Source organism: Petaurus breviceps, unplaced genomic scaffold (assembly GCF_028583685.1).
Source record: "Petaurus breviceps papuanus isolate PSGF00001 unplaced genomic scaffold, PetGlider_PUasm1.0 90721, whole genome shotgun sequence".
Lineage (NCBI taxonomy): Eukaryota > Metazoa > Chordata > Mammalia > Diprotodontia > Petauridae > Petaurus > Petaurus breviceps.
This window is the reverse complement of record NW_027187322.1, coordinates 483,062-507,276: the sequence shown is the minus strand read 5'-3', so window position 1 is coordinate 507,276 and position 24,215 is coordinate 483,062. Positions and strand designations below refer to the sequence as shown.

Genomic DNA, 24,215 nt, shown 5'->3' with positions numbered 1-24,215 from the left:
TCACTGCCCCCACCAATAGACCCTGAAACTGACAGGCTTTCCTGAACCACAAACATCCCCAGGATGAAAGCAGAAACCCACATTTATAAGCAAAAGCAGCTGCAAATGTGGGTAAAGACCCCTCTCCCACTTGCACACCAAATCCTAAGCATGACTTTGCCACTGTGCAAAGCTAAAGTCTTCCTAAGAGCTGACCACAATCCTTCCTGCTGCTGCCTGCCACTGCTCTGGCCTTTTCTCTCCCCTTTTACCCCTCTGAGACCAGGAAAGGACCTTTAAGTCCAGAAAGAGTACACAGCTAGGGGGGCGGCTAGGTGGCACAGTGAATAGAGCACAGGCCCTGGAGTCAGGAGGACCTGAGTTCAAATTCGGCCTCAGACACGTAACAGAAAATCTAGCCATGTGACCTTGGGCAAGTCACTTAACCCCAATTGCCCTCCAAAAAAAAAAAAGAATACACAGCTAGGAAGAAACGCTCCCTGGGCTGCTTCTTTCCCAATCAAGACTTTGTCCTCCTCTTCTCTCCCTTCTTCTACCCCCCTCCCCAGCTCCATCTAAGCTCTGCATAAGGCGCCATATAAGTAAAAACTTTCTAACCATTAAGAACTATTTCAAAGCAAAATAGGCTCCTCTGAAGGTAAAAGTTCCCCCTCACTAGATGTCTACAAAGGTGGGGGAGCCTAGATGTCCCACCACTGGTCAGGAAGTTCCAACTCAGGAATACATTGGACTCTGGCCTCTGAGATCTCTCTAACTTGGAGATTCTAAGACTCCGCCTCTTACCCCTTGCCCAGGGTTCAGGATTGAGGTGGTTCTTAATATACCCCCCCAGGTAGGGGGGACCCATGTGCTAAGGGCCAGAGTGAGGCAAAGAGAAGGCTCTTTTAAGCCTACTTACAGCCCAGGTGCCAAGGGGTGACTGGCAAGGGGCCCTGCCGGTCAGCCCAGGACAGTCTAAGAAGCATCAATCTTCTGGCCCACTGAATGACCTGCCCACTGCTGTTGCCTTGACTTTGGACATCCCCCCACTCCTCTTCCCAGTGGCTATTCCTCTAGAGCCAAAATAAAAGTTTAACCCAGGAGAAGTAATTACAGATGGGGTGGGTGTGGGGGGACAGTTAGAGCAGGTGGCGTTGTTTCTGGCCCCTGCTATCCTTGTCAGTCCCTGCCAAAACCTGGTCCCTTCTCCAGTCTCACCAGGGCAGCACTTGGGAACAAGAATTGGAGGGGCAAGAGGATTGGAGGGGGGAATATCCTGGGCCTCTTTTCCCATGTGCAGCTGAGACCAGTTGGCCTGGAGAAGGGGGGCCCCCCACAGCTCTGGCGTTTCCGGCCTCCAGGGGCTGAACAGATCAGAGGGCTCTGGGACCAGACCAGCCCTGTTCCAGGGTGACTGCAAGAAGACTAAGGAAGACTTAAGTCTTCCTTCACCAGCCCAGGGCAGCGTTCAGAGAGCTGAGGTCACCATGACCTTTGCCAGCCTGCTGGAGGAGCTCGGGGGACTGGGGCACTTCCAGCGGCTGCACTTCATTGCACTTGTGGCTCCCATGCTCCTGACAGCCTCTCACAACCTCCTGCAGAACTTCTCGGCAGCGGTGCCCCCACACCACTGCCGGCTGCAGTCAATGCCCCTCGGTGCCAACCAGATGGGGAACCTCACCTCTGAGACTCTCCTCCAGCTGTGGGTTCCTCTGGATGGAGGCCAACAGCCTGAGAGGTGCCACCAGTTCTCCCAACCCCACTGGCAAAGCCTGGGACACAACGACACCGCTCACAACAGGAGCACCCCAGACACCGAGCCATGCCGAGATGGATGGACCTATGACCACAGCGAGTTCGAGGCTACCATTGTGACAGAGGTAATGAGGAAATCGGGGGACACAAGTCCGAGCCCCAGGGAAGAGACAAATGACAAATCTCAGCTCTTCTCTGGGCCTCATTTTTCCCATCTGCCAAATGGGAAGATGAAACTAGATGGAAAAGTCGTACAAGATTAACCTTGTTTCCTTTCTTAGCAGAGTTATAAAGTTGGAAAATTGAGAAATGCTATGAGATTAGCCTTGCTTGATTTTAGCATAGTATTTAATCATCTGGCAAAGATAGCAACGCAAAACCTAGTTATTATTACAATCAGAGGGATTCAGATATGACTGAGAATAGCCCCTAACAGTTCAAGAGTCACTTGGCTGGGAGGTCTCCAGTGGAGTACCTCGGGGATTTGCCCTTGCCCCTGCTCTGTTCAATATTTTTATCAGACTTCACTCAAGACAGAGATGCCACACTTCTCAAATGTGCTGATGACCCAAAGTCAGCGGATACAAAATGACAGAGTCACGGTTCAAAGAGGTCTTGACATGATCCATTGGGCCAGCTGTAAAGAGATGAGTCTGGTTAGAGCAAATTGCAAAGTTGTGTGCCTAAGGTTCAAAAAATCACTTTCATTAGTACAAGTTGGGGGTGGTCTGGCCAAAGTCTTGAAAGAGATGTTGTGTATTTACTGGATTCTAAGTTAAAAGTGAAGGTGATGAAACAGAAAGCTGATGGTGCCCCTCCAGCCTTCCCCACCCCTACCCCCATCAGTTTGGGGCAGTGCCTTTAGGGAAGAACTTTGGTAAAGGAAGAGGAAGAAGGCATCAGAGACAGGCTGTGTGAGCACTGATGGAAGGAATTAGGGTTGTTTGGCCTGGAAAAGGCTCCAGGACTGTGCGGAAGTATCCAAAGGGCTTTCATGGGGGCAAAGGACAAGCCTTACTTTGCTCGGTCTAAGAGGGCAGAACGCGCAATGGGGGCAACCATAGGGCAAACTGAGGTTTGATGTCCGGCAGGAAGGACTTCATAACTGTGATAAGTGTCCCCAAGTGGAAGGGGCTGCCTCACAAGGTCATGTGCTCCCCATCGCTGGAAGTCTCCTAACTAAGGCTGCATGGCCATACCTCCCAAGCATGCCATACCTGAGGAGGATGAAGGTGTGGACAGAGGAGGGGTCAGAGCCTTTGGCTGGAGATCGGCACTGAGGAGGGCTGGGACCAACCGAGGCTTAGTCCAGAGTATTGTCCCAGAGCAGCCACTGATGCCCAATATCTGGGGCAAAGCTGCAGTCACCCCTCCCTAGTCCCAGCTCCCTGGGCTCAGGGTCTTCGTCCATTCACGCTTCCATCAACTGCCCCCGTCTCCTCCCACCCTCAGGCAGGTCCATAATCCTCCTGTGCTCTTCTGCTCAGGTGAACGCTTCACCTCCATCTTTGATTTCTAACCACCAAGCAATCCTCAGAGAGACCAATCAGTGCACCTCACGCACTGGGTACCAGCGCACTGGGTACCCGCGCACTGGGTACCAGGCACCACGTTAAGTCCTGCAGAGACAAAAGTGAAACGTTCCTTGCCTTCGAGGACCCCACATTCCGGCAGAGCTAAAACCTAATTCCAAAGCTTGGGGGATGATTCAGCAGCTCAGAGATCGTGGATTCCTGGTCTTCCTGGTGGAGGGTATTTTGTAGAGAGAGGGGAAAATCAGTGGGAGGCTTTGGGGTGCTAGATATTCAAGTCCTCCCTCCTAACCCCTCAGGCCTTTATCCCCTTTTCTCTGAAACAGTGGGACCTGGTATGCGGCTCCTGGAAATTGACCCAGATGGCACAATCAATTTACATGGCAGGGGTACTTGTGGGAGCCATGGTGTTGGGGAGCTTGGCAGACAGGTACTCTGCCTTGAAGGGGGGAGGACAGAGTTGAGACTCCAGCCCAAGACCCCCAGAACCCAAACCCCCAAATTTAACCCCTGGGTAAACTCAAGTTCTCTAACCTTCCCCCCAATGTCCTTCCACTCTGCCCTCTTAATCCTGATCCTTCATCCTCCTCACCTGTCCCTTAGGGTCATAAGCCCTGCTTAGACATTGGCCCTGACTCTGCTCTCTAGTCCCTGGTCATACCCCTGAGTCTCAGTAGAGTACCCCTGTGCCCCTCAGAGCTTCCCTCTCACTCACTTGGGCCCCACCCCAGACTACAGGCCCCTTCATTAAGGACAACCTGCTATTCCCTGATCCTCTGCTCCCTCCCAGGTTTGGCCGGAAGGCCCTACTGAGCTGGTCCTACCTGCAGCTGGGGGTGGCAGGGACTGCCACTGCTTTCTCCCCCAATTACTCTAGCTACTGTGTCCTTCGCTTTCTGGTTGGGATGGCTGTTTCTGGGATCATCCTCAACTGCATGTCTCTGGGTGAGTGTCCCAAGCTGCCTCCTGTTCCCACCATCATCAACAAGCTTTTATGGAGCTCCATGCTGGGCACTGTGCTAAATGCTGAGGGTGCAAAGAAAGGCAAGAATAGGGTCACTGGCCTCAAAGAGTTCACAGTTTAATAGTAGAGCCAACATCCAAACAACTATGAACAAATGAGATAGATGCAAATTATATAGGTCATCTGGAAGTGAGTAGGTCAGGTAGCAGCCCACTTAGGGGAAAGGAGCCCTGGAACTGGAGTCAGAAAACCTGGGTTCAAATCCCACCTCTGGAGTGTACTAGTTATGTGACTTTGGGCTTAACCACTAAAGCTCTCTTTGCCTCGGTTTCCTCAACTGTAAAACAGGGATGATAATAATAGCTACTCTTCTCCCAGGGCTGTCGTGAGAATCAAATGAGATCGTCTTTGTTCAGAGTTATTAGCACAATGTCTGGTACACAGCCGGAGCCTTATAGAGGATTATTATCGTCCCTTTCCTCCCTCTCTGGGTCTCGTCCGTAAAATGAAGGGACTGAACAAGAGTATTTCAAAAGTCCCCCCCACTTCCACGTTCTCTAGGCCAGTTTTGATCTGATTAGGGGCTCAGGCCCCTTGAAATCCCTCCCTTTAAAGCCAGCCTCAGTCTTTTCTCCTTTCTTCCCAATCCTGCTTGGCCCCTGGCACCTGGAGCTGTTCCTCCATCCTTCCCTGCCCTCCTCTTGAAGCCTCACTCCCCTCATTCCTCAGGCACCTCCTTGCCCACCCACCCCCACCCCCACCCTTTGAATTCAGGACTCCTGGGCTCCTAAGTCTGAGTCCTGGTCCCCCTCCTCCCTCTTCCCCAGAATTCTCTGGAACAGCAAAAACTCTGTTTTGGCACTGTGGGGTTCCCTCCCTCACCTAGGGCTAAGCTGTACCCTGAAGGCTTAAGCAGGGGTAGAGGGTTCTCTGATTACTGTAAACACTACACTATCCCCTCCTGACGTCCTTGCCCTCTTCCCAGCCCTCTCTAGGCAATTTCATTGTCTGCCCCCCCCTCTCCCCCCAGGCCCTGGCTCTAGCCCAGAGAACACACGTGGCCCGGCTCAGCTCTGGGACTGTTAACCCTTTGTACCCAGAGTCCAGGAAACAGCTTTGGAGAGCTAGGTTGAGTGGTAGGGAACAGGGCAGGAACCTCAGGCCAATCACAAGCTGTAGTTAGCCCATCAGCAATAGCCAGGTTCAAGGGTTGTTTGGGGCCAATGACAACAAATACAAAGAAAATTCCTTGCCCTGAGGATTGGGTTTAGGCCTTATGGGCCACCTCCAGAGGCCTTAAGGAAGACAGACATAAAGAAGGGGTCCTGAGGAAGAGAAAGGACAGGTTTTCTTAGGTGAATAGAAACCTAATAACTTGTTCAGGGAGTCTCAGCAAGTTGGGGAGTTGGGTGGAATACATGGATGAAAGAGTTAGGGATAGGAATCAGAAAGGAAGGAGGGATTCTGAGCAGAGAAATCCCAGAGATGTGAGTGGGGCCCAGGATGGTGGGGACATATGAGGATGAACAGATCAAAAATATCAAAACTGGAAAGGACCTACAACACAAAATGTCAAAGCTGGAAGGTTCCTTAGAACATCAACTAGCGGGGCTGGGGGAGATCTTAAAACATTAACACTGAAAAGAACCTTAAAACTTGGAGTACTAGAACATAAAAATTAGGCTATCAGAGCTGGGAACTTAGAAAATTGCACATCAGTGCTGTCAGGGACTTAGAATATAGAATGATGAAGTTGAAAAGGACCTTAGAACCAAAATGATAGAACAGAAAATCCATCCTCACAGAGCTGGAAGGGACCTAAAAGTGTCAACACTGGGGTTTTAGACCTTAGAAGGGACCTTAAAACATAGACTGTTAGAATGTCAGAGATAAAAGGAATCTTAGAATAGAGAATATTGAAACTGAAAGGGGCCTTAGAAAAAAAGATGCACAAAATGTCCCAGGTAAGAGATCTTAGTAATCTCTTAGGAGAACCCTCATAGATATGGATAATAGATAAGGAAAGTGAACAGCAGAGGAGAAAAAGTGACTGTTTCTCTTCTCTTTAGTTCTAGAGTGGTCCCCCGCCCGGACCCGCACAGTTACGGGAAGCCTGGTCAGCTACACTGCCACGCTAGGGCAGATCCTGCTCCCAGGCCTGGCATATGCCCTCCCCAACTGGCGCTGGCTGCAGCTCACTCTCTCACTGCCCTTCTTTGCCTTCTTCTGTTACTCCTGGTAGGTGTCCTTAATGAGAGCCAAACGTCAGTCCTTGTTTCTATTTCATTCTGGGGTAGAAGCCCTGTGTAAATCGTTCTAATTCTATCTAGAACTGTATTGAGTCCCAACTAGAACTGGAATTAGGGTTTGGGCAAGTTGATGAAACCCTCTGAGGGAGTAGGAAGGGGGTTGATTTCTATGGTCTGGGAGGGGCTTTCCAGCTTCCTATGGTCCTATGTGGTATCGGGGTGTGAGAGGGTGGGTGGTTGGGTGGAGGTGGTTCCCAGAGGTCAGGGAAGGACTGAACCTCCCCCAGCAGCAGTGATCACAATGCTGAATTAACTATCAGTGTTCAACACCTATTGGGCCTCAGTTTCCTCCTCTCTAATAGAAGGTGATTGGATCAGATGGTTTCTAAAATCTCAACTGTGAAAATGTTACCTATCAGCCCTTGTTCATGAGTTCCCATCCCTGCGATGCCCTGAAGGTTCCACTAGGGAGAGACCTATTGGGAAGGGGCCACACTGCCTGGTTGTCATAAGCTCGAGGTTAGAAATCTGGGGCTACTGCCCCCTTGTGGTGGGATCAAGAAGGAGGCTTTCCCTCTAAGAATAGGCTAGGAAAAGTAGCTGTGAGTAACAAACAATTGTATCCAAGCAATACTTTAGATGTAGGCAACCTAGATTTTAACAAAGTATTTTCCATTGTTATCTGTATGGAAAATCCAGAAACGCTGCCTTGAATGACTTCAGAACTGCTTAGAAGTCGGGATGGAGAGAGTGTGATGTCAGTTTAGAAAGTCTCTAGTGGAGCGCCCAGGGGATTTGTGCTATTACCATCCTTATCAATGACCTGGATTGCTGTTGCCCAGTCTGACTCACGTGACCCCGGAAACCACACTGAGTTACTAGAGTGACTTGCCATTTCCTTCTCCAAGACGACAAAGCAAACAGAGGTTAAGTGATTTGTCCAGGCTCAGGTCTTTCTGACTCCAGACCCAGCACTCTATTCATTGAGTCACCTAGTAGCCTCCCCAAACAGAGGTTAATTGACTTGCCCGATGTCACACAGCTAGTAAATGTCTGAAGCCAGATTTTTAACTCAGGTCTTCCTGGCTCCAGGCCCAGCACTGCATTCTTTGAGTTACCTCAATATCTACATTATGCCTTTGGATAAAGAAATAGAATAACAATCATAAAAACCAACACATACATCACTTTAAGGTTTTCTAAGTGCTTTACAACTATTATTTCATTTGATCCCCACAACAACCCTGGGAGATAAGGGCTACTGTTATTCAAATTTTACAGGTGAGGAAACTGAGGCAGCCAAAGATTAAGTGATTCAAGTCTATACTCTATCCACTATGCCAAACTGCCTCTGAATATAACAATATATTTTGTTTTGTTTTTCAGATTTGCATATATAATGCAAGTCTAGGAGGGATAACTAACAGAATGAAAAAGCCAGGGCACTAAAAAATTTTTCAGAAAGAAAATCAGATGAAATATCATAGAGATAAATGTGAAGTCTGACAGTTGGGTTCAAGAAATCAATTTCTTCAGTTTGGGGTGGGGGAGGGGAAAAGGAAGCTGGACCTGTGAAATAGCTTCTCACCAGAAAAAGACCAAGGGTATGAAACGAAAAGTGACCTCAGTATGGTAGACAAAGGACCTGATGGGACCTTGTCCCTGTATTTACGATGCCATAATGCCCAAACTAGGAGATGACACTTCCTCTGTTCCAGGTCCTAAGGCAACTCTATCTGGAGCAATGTGTTCAGGTCTGAGCCCCACATTTTGGGAAGGACATTGCTAAGTTAGGAGAGAGGAAGGATGAATTCACCAGATGTGAATTGGTTGAAGGATGGCTGTCCTGGAGAAAAGACTTGGAATGATAGGCTAGCTTTCTTCAAGTATCTGAAGGGTTGAAATGGCAAACCATCCCAGTATCTTGACAATAAAATCCCAAAAGGGGTCATGAAGAGTCCGTCATGACTGAAAATGATGGACCAACATGAGGAAGAGGGAGGGACTGGATTGGTTCTGCCTTGCCGGAGGGCAGAATAGGGAGCAAAGGGTGGTTAAGATTCAGGTTGTCAACACAATGAGTAAGAGCACTGGCCCCAGAGTCGGGATGACCTGGGATCAAATCTGGGCTCAGACACTTAGCACCCACCCAGAAACACCTGGCCGTGTCACCTTGAGCGAGTTATTTAACCCCAATTGCTTAGGGGCAGCCAGGTGGCTCAGTGAGTAAGAGTACTGGCCCCAGAGTCGACCTGGGATTGAATCTGGGCTCTGATACTTAGCACCACACCCAGAAATAACTGGCCCTGTAAAGTTGAGCAAGTTACTTAACCCCAATTGCTTAAAAAAAAAAAGATTCAGGTTGTCAGGATGAACTTCCAACTGCTGTGACCCATCCCAGAGCAGAGTGGGCTGCCCAAAGAGGTGGAGGGTGCCCTCCCAGGAGTTCTCCAAGCCAACACTAGTGGGCTTCTCGACGGGGATGTGATATACAGAGGAAGATCCTAGGTCAGGAATGGCTCTGAGATATTGTGACCACCCCCAATTCCCAGGTGGTTTGCAGAGTCAGCACGATGGCTGGTCCTGGCTGGAAGACCAGAGCAGGCTGTCCAGGTGCTGAAGAGAGTGGCTCGCATCAATGGGAAGAAAGTGGAAGGAGAGAAACTCAGCATAGAGGTGAAAGAGTTGCCAGGGAGACCTAGCTCCCCAGAATACCAGGAATGGGAGAGATAGGGGAGGAGAATGGAAAAGAGAAGGGGGAGGGAAAGGAAGATGGAAAGGAGAAGGGGGAGGGAAAGGAGAATGGAAAGGAGAAGGGGGGGAGGGAAAGGAGGATGGAAAGGAGAAGAAGAATTGACATATAAGTGACCCTGAGAGCCAGGGCCCTGGCAATAGCCATAGTGTTTGCCCATACATGGACCAGTGGCCCTGGCTTCTGGAAGCCCTGTCTGTCCTCACCTTACCCTGGGGGTCTTTGTTTTTTTCTAATTCCAGGAGCCTGGGAAAGCCTCCTCTGTGTTAGGTGTTTCCTTTCCTCCACACCCCATTTCCCCTTGAGTCCTGGGGCTACACCTAAGCTCTGACTCTCTCCTTCTGTTGCTGCTTAGGCCCTCAGGTCCCATCTTCAGAAAGAATTGGCTCAGACCCCAGGAACCCCTTGGGACCTGATCCGAACACCCACCATTCGACGCATCTCCAAGCGCCTGGCTGCTGTCTGGTAGGTGCCTCTTCAGGCTTAGGCCTGTCAGAGGGACTTGTGCAGCATTTATATGCCATTTTAAGATATGCAAAGCTTAGGAGATGTAGGGGGTGTCTGGCCCCTAACCCCAACAAACACATTCCTGTTTTGTCTGACAAGCCCCTTCTCCCTTTATCCTGAGGGAGAGTTTAGGAAGGGTAGCCTTTTTTAGAGCGCTTTAGAGTTTGCAAAGCACTTTAATATCTCATTCGACCCTCCCAGCAATCCTATGAAGCAGGTGCTATTGTTATCCCATTTTACAGATGAGGAAACTGAGGCTGAGATTAATAAATGGCCATAGTAATAGAGTTAATGAGTATCTAAGGCAAGATTCAAACTCAGGTCTTTCTGATTCCAAGACCGGAACTCTATCCACTGTGTCATCTTAGCTGCTCATTGGAACCATCTCGGAAATAAGGGGATGATCTGGCTCATGGACCATCCGGGGGTTCTGACTATTCTCCGTTCAGTTTGAGGCAAAACTATCCTGTTGGCAGGTTTTAGTGTGTTATCAGAAAAATAAGGAAATGGGATGGCTTCTGGACCCTCTCCAGGGTATGGTTTCTCTATAGGGAGACTCAGCACTGACAGAGTCTAGAAGACCAGACTTATGCTGGACAGAAGGAATCTAAAGAGCTTTGGAAACCTTCGAGAGCTAACTGGGATCGAGCATGGGGGATGGGACAGCCCTCCCCTAGTGGGAGGCGCCCCCTTCCTCCCCCTGGTCCTCCTGATTCCATTCCTTCCACTGGCAAGGGCAGGGCCCTAGGCCTCCCACTTCTCCATTGCAGAGGAGCCCCAGGCTGGGCAGCAGGGAAGGAGACTGCTGCATCTCCTTTCCTCCCTTCTCTTCCCCAAGGTTTGCTACCAGCTTCGCCTACTATGGAGTGGCCATGGACCTGCAGGGCTTCGGCCTCAGGGTACACATGCTGCAGCTGCTGTTTGGCATAGTGGACATTCCAGCCAAACTACTCTCCACCTTGGGCATGAGCCGAGTTGGACGCAGAGTAGTCCAAGTGGCCACCCTAGTCCTAGCTGGACTGGGCATCCTGGCGAACCTCTTTGTGCCTACAGGTGAGAGTGCCTACTCAGGGAAGCTCCCCCAATGCCTGGCCTTAAGCGAGCCACTAACCCGAAACTTATCCCAGCCATGGTTTCCACTAGTATCAGCCTCATTTTTCAGATGAGGAAACTGAGGAAAGTTAAATGATTTGTTCATTGTTACACAGCTAGTAAGATGAATATTGGACTTGGGTGTCCCTAACTATACAGGTGTGTACTATACCACTTCACTTACTGCCTGTGACCCTAGGCAAGTCACAACCTCTTGGGCCTCAGTTTCCCCATCTGTAAAATGAGGGGGTTACACTAGATGACTTCCCTTTCAGGTCTAAACCCTTCAAACATTTTCCTCCACTCCCCAGTGTTGGCACCTTCTGATTTTCTCTCCTCACCCAGGAGGGCACCTAAACCAGTCTAACTCAGCTCATGGCCACCCAGAGGTCCCCGACTCTGACCTCCTACTGCTACCCAGGACTTTGGCTCAGATGAACAGACTCAAAAGGCTGAGAGCTCAAAAGTAATCTTAGCCCTCATCTAATCCAACCTCCTCTTTGGTCAGATGGGGAAACTGAGGTCCCAAGAGTTATTCTTAAATAATACTAGGTGTATAGATGGAGAGTTGGAAGGGACCTTGGCGGCCCTTCATTTTACATCGGAGGAAACTGAGACCCAGAAAGGTTATGTGCTTTACCCCAGGACACTCATAGGAAAACAAGCATCCTAACATGGACCTGTAGAGATAGATTCAAATCCCACCTTCCCAACTGGGCAACACCCAAGCAATTCACTTAACCTTCTTAGCTCCATCTGTAAAATGAGGGATAATTGTGCCTTTTTCCCAAGACTGTTGTAAGGCTTAAATATGACAGTATACAGAAGACTCTTTACCAACCCCACAACTCCATAGGAATGTTGGTCAGATAACAAGGCCAGGCCAGGGAGGTGACCTGGCCAAAGCCAACCAGGTGATAAGGAACCAAGCTGGGACTAGGATCCAGGCCCTTTCCAGGGCTCTTTCTGCCTCACTGCGGTCTAACCCATTAAAAATAATTTAATTGGGCGGCCAGGTAGCACAGCGAGTAAGAGCACCGGCTCTAGTGTTAGGATGACCTGGGATCGAATTCGGGCTCAGACACTTAGCACCCACCCAGAAACACCTGGCCGTGTAACCTTGAGCAAGTTACTTAACCCCAATTGCTTAAAAAATAATAATAATTCAATTCCCCCTAACTTAACATTGATTATGCCCCTAATTCAGCAAAGCCACCAGGCTGACCCCAAACAACCCAAGGATAATGAGAAGAAAGTGAGTGGAGGGCCTGAGAGAAGGGGCTGAGGGAGGGAGGGGGGAGAACAAGAGCCATGGCAAAGGGGCCTGTCTGTGCTCCCTTTCATCCTCCTCTTGGCCCCAGGATTTTAGCAGCCAGTCCTAACTCTGACCTGGCCAGGAGAGAGGACAGGGGCATCTGGATTCCTGCCCTGGGACCTCTGCACAGTGGCCTGTCCCTGAAGGGAGACCCATTCATGTGGAGCAGCAAAAGGCTGAGATGGCAGAGAAGGTTCCTGGAAAGCCTAAGCGCTGCTATGTAAGGACCTGGAGTGATGCTAGGCAAGGCTCAGTACTGTCGTCTAGAAATCAGGAATAGACCTGCCTCCATTTTCTGATTCCTGGGGCTTTGAAAAATGGCCCAATGGGACCAAGCAGAACTAGGGGGCCTGCAGGAATGGGCTGAGCAGTTTCCCACAGACTCTATGTGAACACACACTCATACTCACACACTCACACTCACACACTCTCACACACACACCCCACCACCACCATGCCTCCAGCATCCTGTGTCCTTTCTCAGAACTAGCTGCCCTTCGGACAATTCTGGCCGTGTTAGGCAAAGGCTGCCTGGCTGCTTCCTTCAACTGCATCTACCTCTATACGGGGGAGCTGTACCCCACAGCCATCAGGTAGGGCCTGGCTAGAATCTGGGAGTGATGCCCCCAGCGCAGCCAAATGCATGGTTTGGGGAAAAGGGGGGGGCTGATGGGCTGGCTACTTCACTCTGAGAAGCCATTTTCCAGTGCCCTGAGAGAGGACAGGCAGCATAGGGAGAAGACCCTGAAGGACTGACATTTAGAAAGAGGGGAGGGAAGGGAAAAGGGCAGGGACTTTTTCTCAGACACCCAAGGATGTCAGACTCTGCAGATTCCCTCACAAGGCCATGATTCTTGGAATGAGGTTGAGGGAATGGGTGGGCCTGGGAGTGTTCTGGGCTGTGCAAAGTCGGGGACAGCTGCTGGACTCAAATGCAGAGGTTCAGGGCACCGAGCTTCAGTGACAGTGACAAAAGTGGGGGTGACCTTCAGTGCCCTGTTCCACCCAATGGGGAGTGCTTCCTCTTTAGCTCTCAGGACCCTTACACTCTCCCTCACCCTCTGTGTACTCCTGTCTTTTGTCTTAAGACAAGACTGGGAGTCAAGACGTTGGGGGATGGGGCAGTGACAGATAAGGCTGGGCTCCTAATTCATCTCTGGGGATGTTTTAAAACTGTGATTAAATGCAAGAATTCAGGCCTCAGTCAGCAGATGCGAGCTGGTGTTTAGATCGGGGAAGAAGGCAGACAGTTAAACTGTTGATGCCTCAGGCCCACCCAGACTAGGGTGGAGAGATGGGAAAGGTCAAGGAGCTTCTTGCCTGAAATTAACTTTCCTTGTCTCCTCTGGAATTGGACACACCCCCAGGCAGACTGGCCTGGGGGTGGGAAGCACCATGGCCCGAGTGGGGGGCATTGTGGCCCCACTGGTAAAGTTGATGGGTGAACAGATGCCTCTGGTGACCCCCATCATTTATGGCTCCATACCGGTGCTCTCGGGCCTTGTGGCCCTTGGGCTGCCCGAAACCAGGAACCAGCCTTTGAAGGACACAGTGGAAGAGGTGGAGCACAGGTGGGTGGCAGTTTGACCCTTTCTTGGTCTGTCCAAGTATGCCCCCTTTCTTCCCACTCACTCCAGACATATCTGGCCCTTCAGGCTTTCCCAGCCGCAGGACACAGATCCTTAGGAAAAAGCAGCCCAGCAGTGGCGGCCGGGGACACCAGTAGGGACACCAGTAGAGACACCGAGTGACCAGAGGATGCCTCCTAGGCTCATGGCCAATGGGCCAACTGGGAGAAAGGACGCCTGAGTTCTGTTCTGTTTCTGGGACTTCCAGCCCTCCCTGGCTCATCCACATGCACCCCTATCTGCTGTATTTGGAGCTTGGTCCTCCTCAGAGAGGAAGATGAGATGCCAGCTGCTTCCAGAAGGTCTTCCCAGCCTGAAGATGCTAAGAAAAATACCAAAGCCAGAGTCTCCCACCTTCTCATTGGCTCAGCCTCTCGCCCCACCCCCTCCACATACCTTCTGTCCCCCTGGGTCTGATAAGCTGGCCTAGGGCAGCCCTGAAAACAGAAGGCTTCAGCCCTACTTACACCATGCCCACACAGGCAGGTTCCCAGGCCTGCTACTCTCCGCTCTTGCCTTAGTTTCCCTTTGGTAGAGCAGCTGCAGGGGACAGGGTTGTACCCACATTAGGTGGCTAATAAAGGGTCTTCTTTAATGCTGTGCCTTGGCTGGGGCCTTGGCTGAGGGCCTTGGCTGAGGGCCTTGGCTGGGGGGCTTGCCTCAGCTTGCTTTTAAAAACCCGGACAGCTTCACTATCCCTCCTCCTCCATGCCATAGTACAAGAGAGGAAAGGAAGGAAGCAGCACCCCCTTCCCCTCCAGGCCTGAGGAACATGGAAGATTCAAAGCAGAACTCCTAAGGATGGGGAGGGCTCCTCATATGGGGCTTCCATCTCTGTTGAACTTTATACTAAACCCCCCCCCCCCCAGTTCTCTCAGGCTTTCCTCCCCAATGAGGGGCTCACACTAGGGCGTGCCTGGTGCCGTTGGCCAGGCTTCCGAAGGCCCAGCAGGCAGCCTCCCCTCCCCCTCTGCCTCCTTCCTCCCAGCCCCAGCCATGGGGCCCTAACTCGATTGTGCCCCATTAATCTCCACGCTGCCAGACTCAGCAGGAACAGTAAACAGGAGGCCTCCGAGGCCCTCCAATCAGAAGAAATTACTACCACAGCTGCACACGGGTCAGCTCCAGGGTTCTGGGAGGCAGGGCCCACATGGAGCAAGGGGTGGGATGGTCTCCCTGCCCCTCAGGAACAAGGAGCTGGAACTGAGGGGAAAGTGATGAGTGACCCGGGGCTAGGGCAGAGCTCTGGCCTTCTTGCAGGGGTCAGATCCTCTGTCTACTCCAAGTGTTGCTGACCCGGGGAGGGGGACGTTGGCTGGAGGGGATGGGGCAAATGAATTGGACAGACACCCCGGCAGGGCCCAAGTACTCAAACGCCCCGCTCCGCCCGCCCCAGCAGTCTCCCGAAGCTAACTCAGCTCCCCGCATCCGCCAATGTCCAGAGCATCCCCAACCTGCCCTCCCACCCCCCCGTCCCCTCCGGCCCCCCCCCCCCCCCCCCCCCCAGACCTGGAGCAGCCCAGGGGGTGGGTGATGATGGAGATACTGAAGAGGGTCTCCGGCCGCGCGGGGCACCCCACGCCCACTAGGGGGCGCGGCGGGAGGTGCCTCCGCTACGTCTCGGCACAGTGCAGCTCAGCCGAAGCAGGCGGGCAGGAGCGACCGGCAGCCCGGCGCTCTGGAGGCGGGGAGGAGAAGGTGGAGGGAGCTCTGGGGGCCCCGACGCCGCCCAGGTCCTAGGGGCCAGGGCTGGGGCTCCGCCAGCCCCAAGCTGGGCCTGACGTTGGAACTGAGCCCCGGGTCGCGGCGTGGGGGACCACCCCAGGTAAGTGTGACGGCAGGGGGATCTTTTTCCCTGAATCCCGCCTAGGGGTGGGCGCAGGAGCTGCCGGGGCCAGGGCAGTGCTGTGGGCTGGACTAGGCTGGAAGAGGACACCGCGGGGAGAGAAGGGTCTGGGCAGAACAGGCTGGCCCACCATCCACCCCCTCCACGCCCCCGCATCCTGCGCCCTGCTGCGTGAGCTCCTTTAGGGTTGGGGGGGCTGTATCCTCTAGCTTCCACGCGCCCCCAGCCCAGAATCGCCTTCGAGATCTTGGACTGGGCAGGGGCAAGGGCGGCGATGGTGGCGGTGGGAGGTTCGCGTGGGCGGGGGTAGGGAGAAGGGAGAAAAGCAGCCCTGGGCGCAAGCCACTCCCAGCCCCCGGGGTTCTGGTTTCCATCTAATGTCTCATCTCCGGCGGCGTGACCCGAGGGCGCTAAATCTGCGACTGTCTGGACAGAGAGAATCCGAGTTTGGTTCCTTGGAATCGGGCGTCGGAGGCTTCTGGACAGGGTTGGAGAGGGCTGAGATCCCGGGGAGTTAAGAGAGCCGAGAGCTAGGACACACACCTACCTACCTATCCCCGCCCGCCCCAACCGCAGACAGGGACAATGGCAAAATAGAGCCTTAATTGGGGTTGGGGGCAGGGGCTGGGGGAAGGAGAGCCCTAGCCTAGGAGTCAGGACATTTGGGCTTGAGCCTCAGGGCTTTCCACCAATCTGTTGTGTGACCTTAGGCTAGTCCCTTCCTTTCTCTGGACCTCGCTTTCCTCAACAGTGAAACAAGGGTCTATGTACGGGCCCCTCCAACTATGAACATTTGTGACTGGTGGACACTAATCGAGCTTTAACCAGACCCTTTCTCACAGGTCCCGCCCTCCAACTGGAAAAACTGAGGTTAGGGCCAGAGGAGAATCTGGGAGTGCACAAGAGGTTAGGATTAGGATGCTGCCTTGCAGTGTAGACTGCAGAGAGATGTCAAGGAGTCGTGACTATGGTCGAGGCGGGAGCCCAACCTGCCAGGAATGGGGGCCCAGGCTGCGACCCCAAGCCTAGAAATTCACTCCCAGCTGCTTTTACTATTTTCATTATCTCCTAATCAGAGGAGGGATGGGGATGGGGGGGGAGGGCGGGAATCTGGAAGGAAAGGAGTTGAGAGGTTCTTGAGAACCACACACACACACACACACACACGAGTCTCACATACACACACCCCTTTTCTCTCAGGTTGCTTTCTGTCCCCACAACGGAACCTAGTTCTTGAGTCTAACCCAGAGCCTTAACTCCACTGGGGAATAGGAGCAAATTGCCTGGGATTCCCTTCTTGGTGCCCGCATCAGTTCGAGGGGCTCTGGCCACCAGAACTGTTGAAACGGCCTCTGGAAGCCTATGTCTCCAAGGAGAATTAACGCCATTACTCTTAAAGCCATTGGTGCGCTCTCCCCTTGATTACTCATTGGGGTGGGGGGTTGGGGCGCAAAATCTCTCCAAATCCAGGCAAAAGCCACTCAACCCTGAGAAGCCAAAGACACCGCTCTAACCAGTGTCCTCAGATGGTAAAGACAAAAGGCCGAACTCAGCAAAGACAGCCAGTGGGACAGTAGGCATGAGCTGCCCAAATTCTGCCCCCGGGTCTAAGGCAGTGGACCAAGAACTCAGGCCGCTCCCCTCTCAATCCATGAAATGGGTGTTAAACCTGGAGTTTGAGGGCTCGTCAGGCGGAATTAAGCGAGGTCTGGAGGGAGCAAACCGGCGGCGGCAGAGATCAGTGCCCTACAGAAATCGGAGGCCGCTAGAGAAGGGGAGAGCGAAGCTGAGCACACATCCCGCCCCAGCCCCCGACAGCTCCGGCTGCGCCCCGGGAACGGGAGGGGGCGAGGAGCAGGATGGGGGTGGGGAGCAGCGGGTTCGTCATGGCCGCCGGCTGGGGAGCAGAGGCGGGGACGCGAGGACGTGGTGAGAACAAGGCCCGTGGGCAGGAGGAGAAGAAGGGCGGGGGAGCCATCCCGCTTGGCCACCTGTAGTAAACCCCCTACGAAGGGAGAGCGCTGGCTCCAGGGACCAGCCTGATCCCGTGGGATCAGAAGATTTAGAACTGGAAAGGACCTTTGGAGATGATCAGGCCCAATCCCTCCTTTTACCTAGGAAACTGATCGGAGGGGAAAGGACTTGCTCGAGGTCTCACTACAAAGAAGCGGCGGGGCTGGAAAGGATTCCAGATCCTTACAGCAAGCTCATCTCCAAGGGAGTGGGGTGGGCGTGGGGGGGAGGGGGCCTCGCTTTCGCCCTGCTCTGTTGAGGGGGACTCAGGGAGCCGCGAGGCCGGGAGCTGACTTGGGAAACTTATTTTCTGAGAATCCCTCTCGACTTCAGCTACAACCCTGAGACCAGAGCTCTTTTGGAAAAAATGCAAAATACTTAAGGATTCCATTCTAGTCGGCTGATACACTACAAAGGGCCCTCTGACCCTAAACCTAGACACGTTAAAACGACCTTCAAAGAGGGGGTCTGTAAAAAGAGGGGGTCGAACTAAATGACCTTGGAGCTGCTATCTTGTCCATCTCCCTCCCTTTGTTTTTACAAACGGGGAAACTGAGGCCCAGAAAAGGAAAGAATCTTCTCAAGGTTCCATAGGTCACAGCCAACAATATTCGGACTCCAAACCCCGAGCCTTGTCCACTGCACCCAGGCTGGGCGGGTAGGGAAGGAGGACCGAAAAGAGGGTGGATGGATATATAGCCAGGTCCTGAATAGAATCAGGTCCGATAGCTGGAGGGCTGCTGGCTCCCGTCTGTGTGTCGGGGTCGCAAGCTGTCAGACCGTGAGGTTTCTTTCTCTCCCTACTATTCGCCCGTCCCCAGCCCCGTGGCCCTAGCACCTAGAGTGGAAAGTAAAGGTGGGACTGGGAAACATGGTTTCAGCCCCACTGCAGGGGGTTTGTGCCCAACGGCACAGGGCAGCCTTAGGGTCTTCCTGATCCCCGACCCGAAGATGCTGGGGCCCTGGTAGGAGAATGGAGGACTGAGCGCCCTCGAGAAGATGCGCACTAGGTCTGGCCCTGGGCGTAGGAACCCAAGGAGCCTGCAGGCTGAGGAGAGGTTGTGCGGCCCTGCTCTCCCAGAGGGCAGCCAGAGACCCTAGGGCCGCGAGCATCTGTGCTGACTGGGAACAGAAACCAGGAGAAACCCCGAGTCCCTGTGGGACTAGCCTCTCACTAGAGCCCTTTTTTTTTCGTACACATACACCTTACTTATGAGGAAACTGAGGCAAAGGGCAAAGAGAGAAGTGGAAGGAAAGGGAACAAGAATTTATTAAGCGCCTCGATGTCCCAGGCACTGCGCTGAATGCTTTACAAATATCTCTTTTGTTCCTCTCAACAACTCCGGAAGGCAGGTGCCAGGATTTTACATGTTGGGGAAACTGAGGGACTTGGCCTAGGGTCCCACAGCTAGTAGTGTCTGAAGCCACACTTGAACTCAGGTCTTCCTGGTACCAGGCCAAGTGGGCACACTGCGCCAGCTGCCTAGATTGTCGCTTGTATAGGGGTGCTGCAGCCCTTTCCCCAACCTGTAACTGGATAGGGAGAAAGCATTCCCAGAAATCCCACACCTTTCCTGAGAAAGCTCATTTCCTTTCCCTGAAAATCTGCCTCCATTTCAGTTGACCTCAAGGACCATCCAGGGATCACCCAAGCCCTAGGGTCCCCACCTTCACTTCCAGACCACTGCCCCCACAGATGGTCCCCTCATGACTGCTGTGAGGGAATTGTCTGAGCCTGTGATGAAGACTGTGGGATCCCTGCCTCCAGAATGTCCCCTCAGCCTAAAAAAATCTGGAAGATTGGAGGAGGGGTACAGGCCTAGGGGAGCTAAGGAGGGGAGGAGGCAATGGAGGCAGGTAAAAGAAGGGGGAGGGAGCTGTGCAAGAAGGCTCCAGGCATTTTCAGGCTCCCCAATCAAGTCCTTTCTTGGGCAGTCTCTCTCTGGCCTCGCCCAGCCAAGGGCATCATCATCACTCCCAACAATATTTTATGAAGCAGTTTACTCCCAGCCAGACTCCTGCCATCAGGAGCTCACGTTCTAACACCTTGACCAAGGAGAAAAGAACAAGCATTTATTAGGTGACTGTTGTATGCTGGGTAGGCACTGTGCTAAGCCCTCTGCAAATATCTCATTTGATAAAAAGGGACAGGGAAGGAGGCGGTATTGCCAAGGACTCCTCCTGGATCGATGGCTTTTCCCTTTTTCCAAAGGTCCATTTTCACATCCCTGAGATATCGAGGTCAGCAATGCAAGTGGGATTGCCTCCATTTTACAGAGAAGGAAACTGAGGCTTCAAAAAGTCAGGTGATTTGCTTATAGCTAGTAACTGACAGAGCCCAGAGATCCTGAAGCCACCCCAAGAGTCTTTTCAGAGGTGCCTCCTCAGCTCCCAGAAAACAGGACTGTGAATTCTGGAACTCAAATGTCACTACCTCTGAGCCCAGTCTCACCTTCCCCAGGTCCCTGTGAGGGGTGGCAGCTTGACCAGACCATCCCAGCCCCACACTCCACAGTGTTTCCTCCCAGCTCGGGCCCTAGGTTGGAACTGCACCTGTGCTGGGTTTCCTTCTCTGTGGGAGAGGACTGTTCAAGTGCCCTAAATCCTGTGATATCCCTTACACTTAGCCTCCACCCAGGAGCCCCAGGCCTATTTGAAATGGTCTTGGTGAGCAGCTTACAATCCTCCAAACCCATCTGTGGCCCCAGGCACCATGATTGTGTTAGAGACACTGAACTGGGATTCCAATGGCCCTGAATTTGTATTCCACCATTTCCTAGCTGTATGACCTTTAACAAGCCATTTAACCTCTCTCAGCCTCAGTTTCCTTACCTGTAAAATGAAGAAAATTACCCCTTTCAGCTCAAAACTTAGAAGCCTACGATCCAATGCCCTATGGGTCTCACAATGGGCAAACTCCTGCCTGGCTGGATCCTTCTCTCCACTCCAGGAGGAGGAGGTCATCCGGCAGGAATAAGGCCCCACTGGGTGTCAGAGGCAAAGCAGAGACCACTCCTCGGGAGCTTGGCTTCCAGCCGCCCAAAGTGGCCAGAGCCGCTTCCTCTCTGCGGGAGGAGGAGACAGACGCCAGAGCACCCAAGCCTGCATTTCTATTTCAGTCCTTCTACCGCCTCTGCCCAGGGGGTGGGGGTGGAGAGAAGCAAATCCCTTCGGAGGCAACCAAAAATAGCCATTGGAGGTGGTGATGAGCAGGAATGGCCACTGCCCCTGGGCTGTGCCTGCCCCCCAGGCCCACACAGTTCCAATGGGCTGCACCCAGGCTGCTGGGCTTCAGCCTGCCCTGGGCTGGGTCGGCCCCCTCCCCCAGCAGGCTCCTAGGGCTGCTGGCTCTACCGGAACATCCCCAAGTGCCCAAACTGGGCGCCTGAGGCAGTTGAATCAGCATGTCCTGCCACATCTCAACTGTGCTGCCTTGGGCAAGTAATAATTACTATTAATAATAGCTAACAGTGCATAATGCCAAAAGGTTCACCAAGTCCTTTACAAATACTCAGAATCCTTGAATGGTCATTCTTTTTATCCCCACTTTACTGATGAGCAAACTGAAAAGTTAAAAGACCTACCCGTGGTCTCCCAGCTAGTCAGTATGAGGTGAGATCTGAGCTTTCTGCTTGACTCCCAATTTGGGCCCCAAGCCAAAGTTCCTGGTCCTCTCTCCCTATTTCCAGGCCCCGAGGGAGTTAGACTAGATGGTCATTTGGCAAGAACACCGGGTCTGAAGTCAGTGCACCTGGATTCAGATCCTGCTCCTGACATTGACCACGGATGCATCATTAGCCATAGTTTTTCCTCACCTGTAAAATGAAGCCATTGGACTGGAGGTGGCCTCTGAGTTCCCAACAAGCAAAGCCATCTCTAAGGGGCCTAATGACTTTAAATGCTTTGATTCCTGAATCGTTGGTTTAAATGATGTGAGCATAAAAGAAAGTGACTCTAAAGATCCATACATTTGTTCTCAAAGTTGCTGCTGGAAGAGGGAGGCAGAGCCACCTGAAAGGCCAAACAGGTTCGAATCGATTAACCTCTCTGTGCCCCCAGGCAGCTGTCTAACGCTGGGCTTTGCCAACAAGTTGTCAGTGGGTAGTTTTTCCATGCAAAGTCTCTACTCTGATAAAATCACAGGCCTGGACCACTTGAGTAGGTACTGACCCAGACACCTGCCTCCCCACCAAAGAAAGCCCCACAGAGGCTCCTGCCCGTGAGACTGCGGGGGGGGGGGGTGGAGAGGAAGAGCTGCTTTCTTAGCATTGATGCTTACAAAGAGCCCGAAGACCCAAGTATTCAGGGTCCAAGTCTGGGATTTTATTATCTGTGTGATCTCAAGCCAGTCCCTTCCTTTCTTCGAGCCTCAGTTTCCCAATATGCCAATGGGAAATTGGATTGGCTAGCTTGGCTCTGAGGCTTTCTGAGGACTTTTGAAAGGCCCCATTCAAGGTGATGGGAAAAGGGGGAAGTAGGAGCCTGGGATAGGGATAGGGGAGGCTCAAGGAGCTGGTGACCGGGATCAGCCTCAGCCTAGTAGGGACTGTGTAAGGGCAGAGAGGCAGGAGACTGAACTGGACAAGGCTGAGGGCTTGGCCACTCCATTCCTCTGCTCCCCTCCCCCGCAGTCTGCACCTGCCCAAGCCTCTTCCAGAGACTTTTGTGGTGCAGAAATGCGTTCCTTCGTGCTGCGCTCCAGGCTGCTTAAAATAAAAAAAAGAAAAAACTGTTCCCAGCCTCCCTCCCGGCTAAATCTGGAGAGGGTGCGGGGGAGGTTCGACTAGGGAGGGCAGCAAGACCGGTGCTTGAGCTAGGTAGTGAGCCACCCACACTCCTGCTGACCCTGGCTCAGTGTCCCCAACTGTAAAGGAGGCAGCTCTTGGGCCCACTGCTGATGGTGTCACCACCCCACAGCTCCCCCAAAATTCTTGAGAATCATAGGAAGGTGACACTGGAAGGAAGACTTGGAGACCATCAAATCCAGTCCCCCTGGTTTGATAGGCTCCAGGGAAGTGATTGTCAGCCCACACCCAAGGACCCAAGAGCCTGAGTCTTGTTCAGGTCAGTTATAGATGGAGGGATCTCCAGGCTGCTGTAATAATCAGTCCCCTGCTTCCTCTGAGGCTCAGCCGTGGGCAGGACTTGCCTATTTTCATCTGTTGGTAGTTCCCTCTCCCTCCATCCTTCCAAGCATCTCATATTTACTTCTCCTTCTCCATACTGTATCCCTCCTTAGAATGTAAGCTCCTAGAAGGCAGGGACCCTTCATCCTTCTGTCTTTGCATCCCTAGCACATGGCACAATGCCTGATATACGGTAGGAGCTTACTGAATGCTTATTGGATTGGACTGTGCTGGCCTGGACAGGCTGGCATAGGCCCCAGAGAGGCAGCAGGAAGCAACCATTCCAGGCCCCCTGATGCCAGAGGACTCAGGTTCAAGTCACTTCCGAGCCAGACATGAGTGACAAGAAAATCTCTAAAGCTTTCTCCCTCCCCACCCCCCAATCCTATGATCCCTGAATATCCTGCTGATAGGAGAGAGAAAGCCTTGGCTCCCACCCCCAAGGCAGGGCTTAAGGGGCAACATCTGTCATCCTTTAGAGAGAATAAGAGAGGACAGAGGAAAAAGGCACCCTCCGCTGGTGGTGGAAGTGGGTGGAGAAGTATTCTCAGGAACGGATGGGTCCACCCTAACCTGGCTTACTGCCCACACCCAGAGGACCTTCATAAAGGATCCTGCAGCCACTGCAATTCATGCATTCCAGACAGTGGTATACCCCAGGGACCTCATTGTCAGCTTCCCTGGAAAAAGAAGGGTAGGGCCGGGCAGGGAGGTCCCCAGCATATCAGTGGAGCAGGAAACTTGGCAGACCTGGGAGATCCCCTCCCTCCCACTGAATTGGACTATAACTCATCTCCCAGAACTCTTGCATGTTAGATTGCTGCCTGACCTCCATCAGGTCCTGGCTCCAGCTGGCATTGGGCACCCCGGAAGCCACCCCCCTAGAGCAGTCCTGAGTGGCAGAGGAATGCAGCTCTAAGAAACTAGACCACAGTGGTGGGGATCCTGAGGCCTGAAGGCCACTCGGAGCCTTCTAAATCCTTAAGCACTGCCTTTTGACTGAATCCAAATCCCAAACTTAAGGATTTAGAAGGCCACATGTGGCCTATTCCCCATGCCTGATAGAGAATCCCACCTCCTTGACATCCAGGGACAGTTCTACTTAGAATTCAATCCCCACCCTCAGAGGCTCTGCAGCTGACCTCCCTGTGCCCCAATGAACAACTCATGTCTTCTCCCAGAGTGTGTGGCCCTCCCAGCTCTGACACCCCATGTTCTCAGGGCCCTCCCAGCTCTGACATTCCATGTTCTAAAGCCCTCCTAAACTCTGACACCCAATGTTCTCAGGGCCCTCCTAGCTCTGACATTCCATGTTCCAAGGTTTATTTCACCTCTGACATTTCATGATCTGAAGTTCATTCACATTCTGACATTCCATGTTCTCAGGGCCCTCCTAAACTCTGGCATTCCATGTTCTCAGGGCCTTCCCAGCTCTGACATTCCATGTTCTCAGGGCC

General features: G+C 52.6%; 2 protein-coding genes across 2 annotated transcripts in view; both read left to right on the top strand.

Moving 5' to 3' along the window:
- The first annotated feature begins 1,118 nt into the window (after positions 1-1,118).
- Positions 1,119-14,368, top strand: LOC138144769 (solute carrier family 22 member 6-A-like). Its single transcript, XM_069066181.1, has 10 exons — positions 1,119-1,859; positions 3,593-3,696; positions 4,057-4,211; positions 6,300-6,468; positions 9,032-9,155; positions 9,587-9,696; positions 10,577-10,791; positions 12,630-12,738; positions 13,513-13,716; positions 13,801-14,368. Exons 1-10 carry the CDS (start codon positions 1,467-1,469, stop codon positions 13,829-13,831), a joined length of 1,614 nt encoding a protein of 537 aa, XP_068922282.1. The 5' UTR covers positions 1,119-1,466; the 3' UTR covers positions 13,832-14,368.
- Positions 14,369-15,296: 928 nt separating this feature from the next.
- CHRM1 (cholinergic receptor muscarinic 1) overlaps positions 15,297-24,215 on the top strand; it is a 25,359-nt gene continuing 16,440 nt past the window's right edge. Inside the window, exon 1 of the mRNA XM_069066179.1 lies at positions 15,297-15,598. The gene's annotated coding sequence lies outside the window, so the exon portion shown is untranslated. The remainder of the gene's footprint in view (positions 15,599-24,215) is intronic.

What these genes read in the sequence shown, in the direction of transcription:
- LOC138144769 (XM_069066181.1), top strand. Translation starts at nt 1,467, where the DNA reads ATGACCTTTGCCAGCCTGCTGGAGGAGCTCGGGGGACTGGGGCACTTC. An exon ending in GAGAGAAACTCAGCATAGAG is followed by an intron (nt 9,156 to 9,586) that starts GTGAAAGAGTTG and finishes GTTGCTGCTTAG; the next exon opens with GCCCTCAGGTCCCATCTTCA. An exon ending in GAACCTCTTTGTGCCTACAG is followed by an intron (nt 10,792 to 12,629) that starts GTGAGAGTGCCT and finishes GTCCTTTCTCAG; the next exon opens with AACTAGCTGCCCTTCGGACA.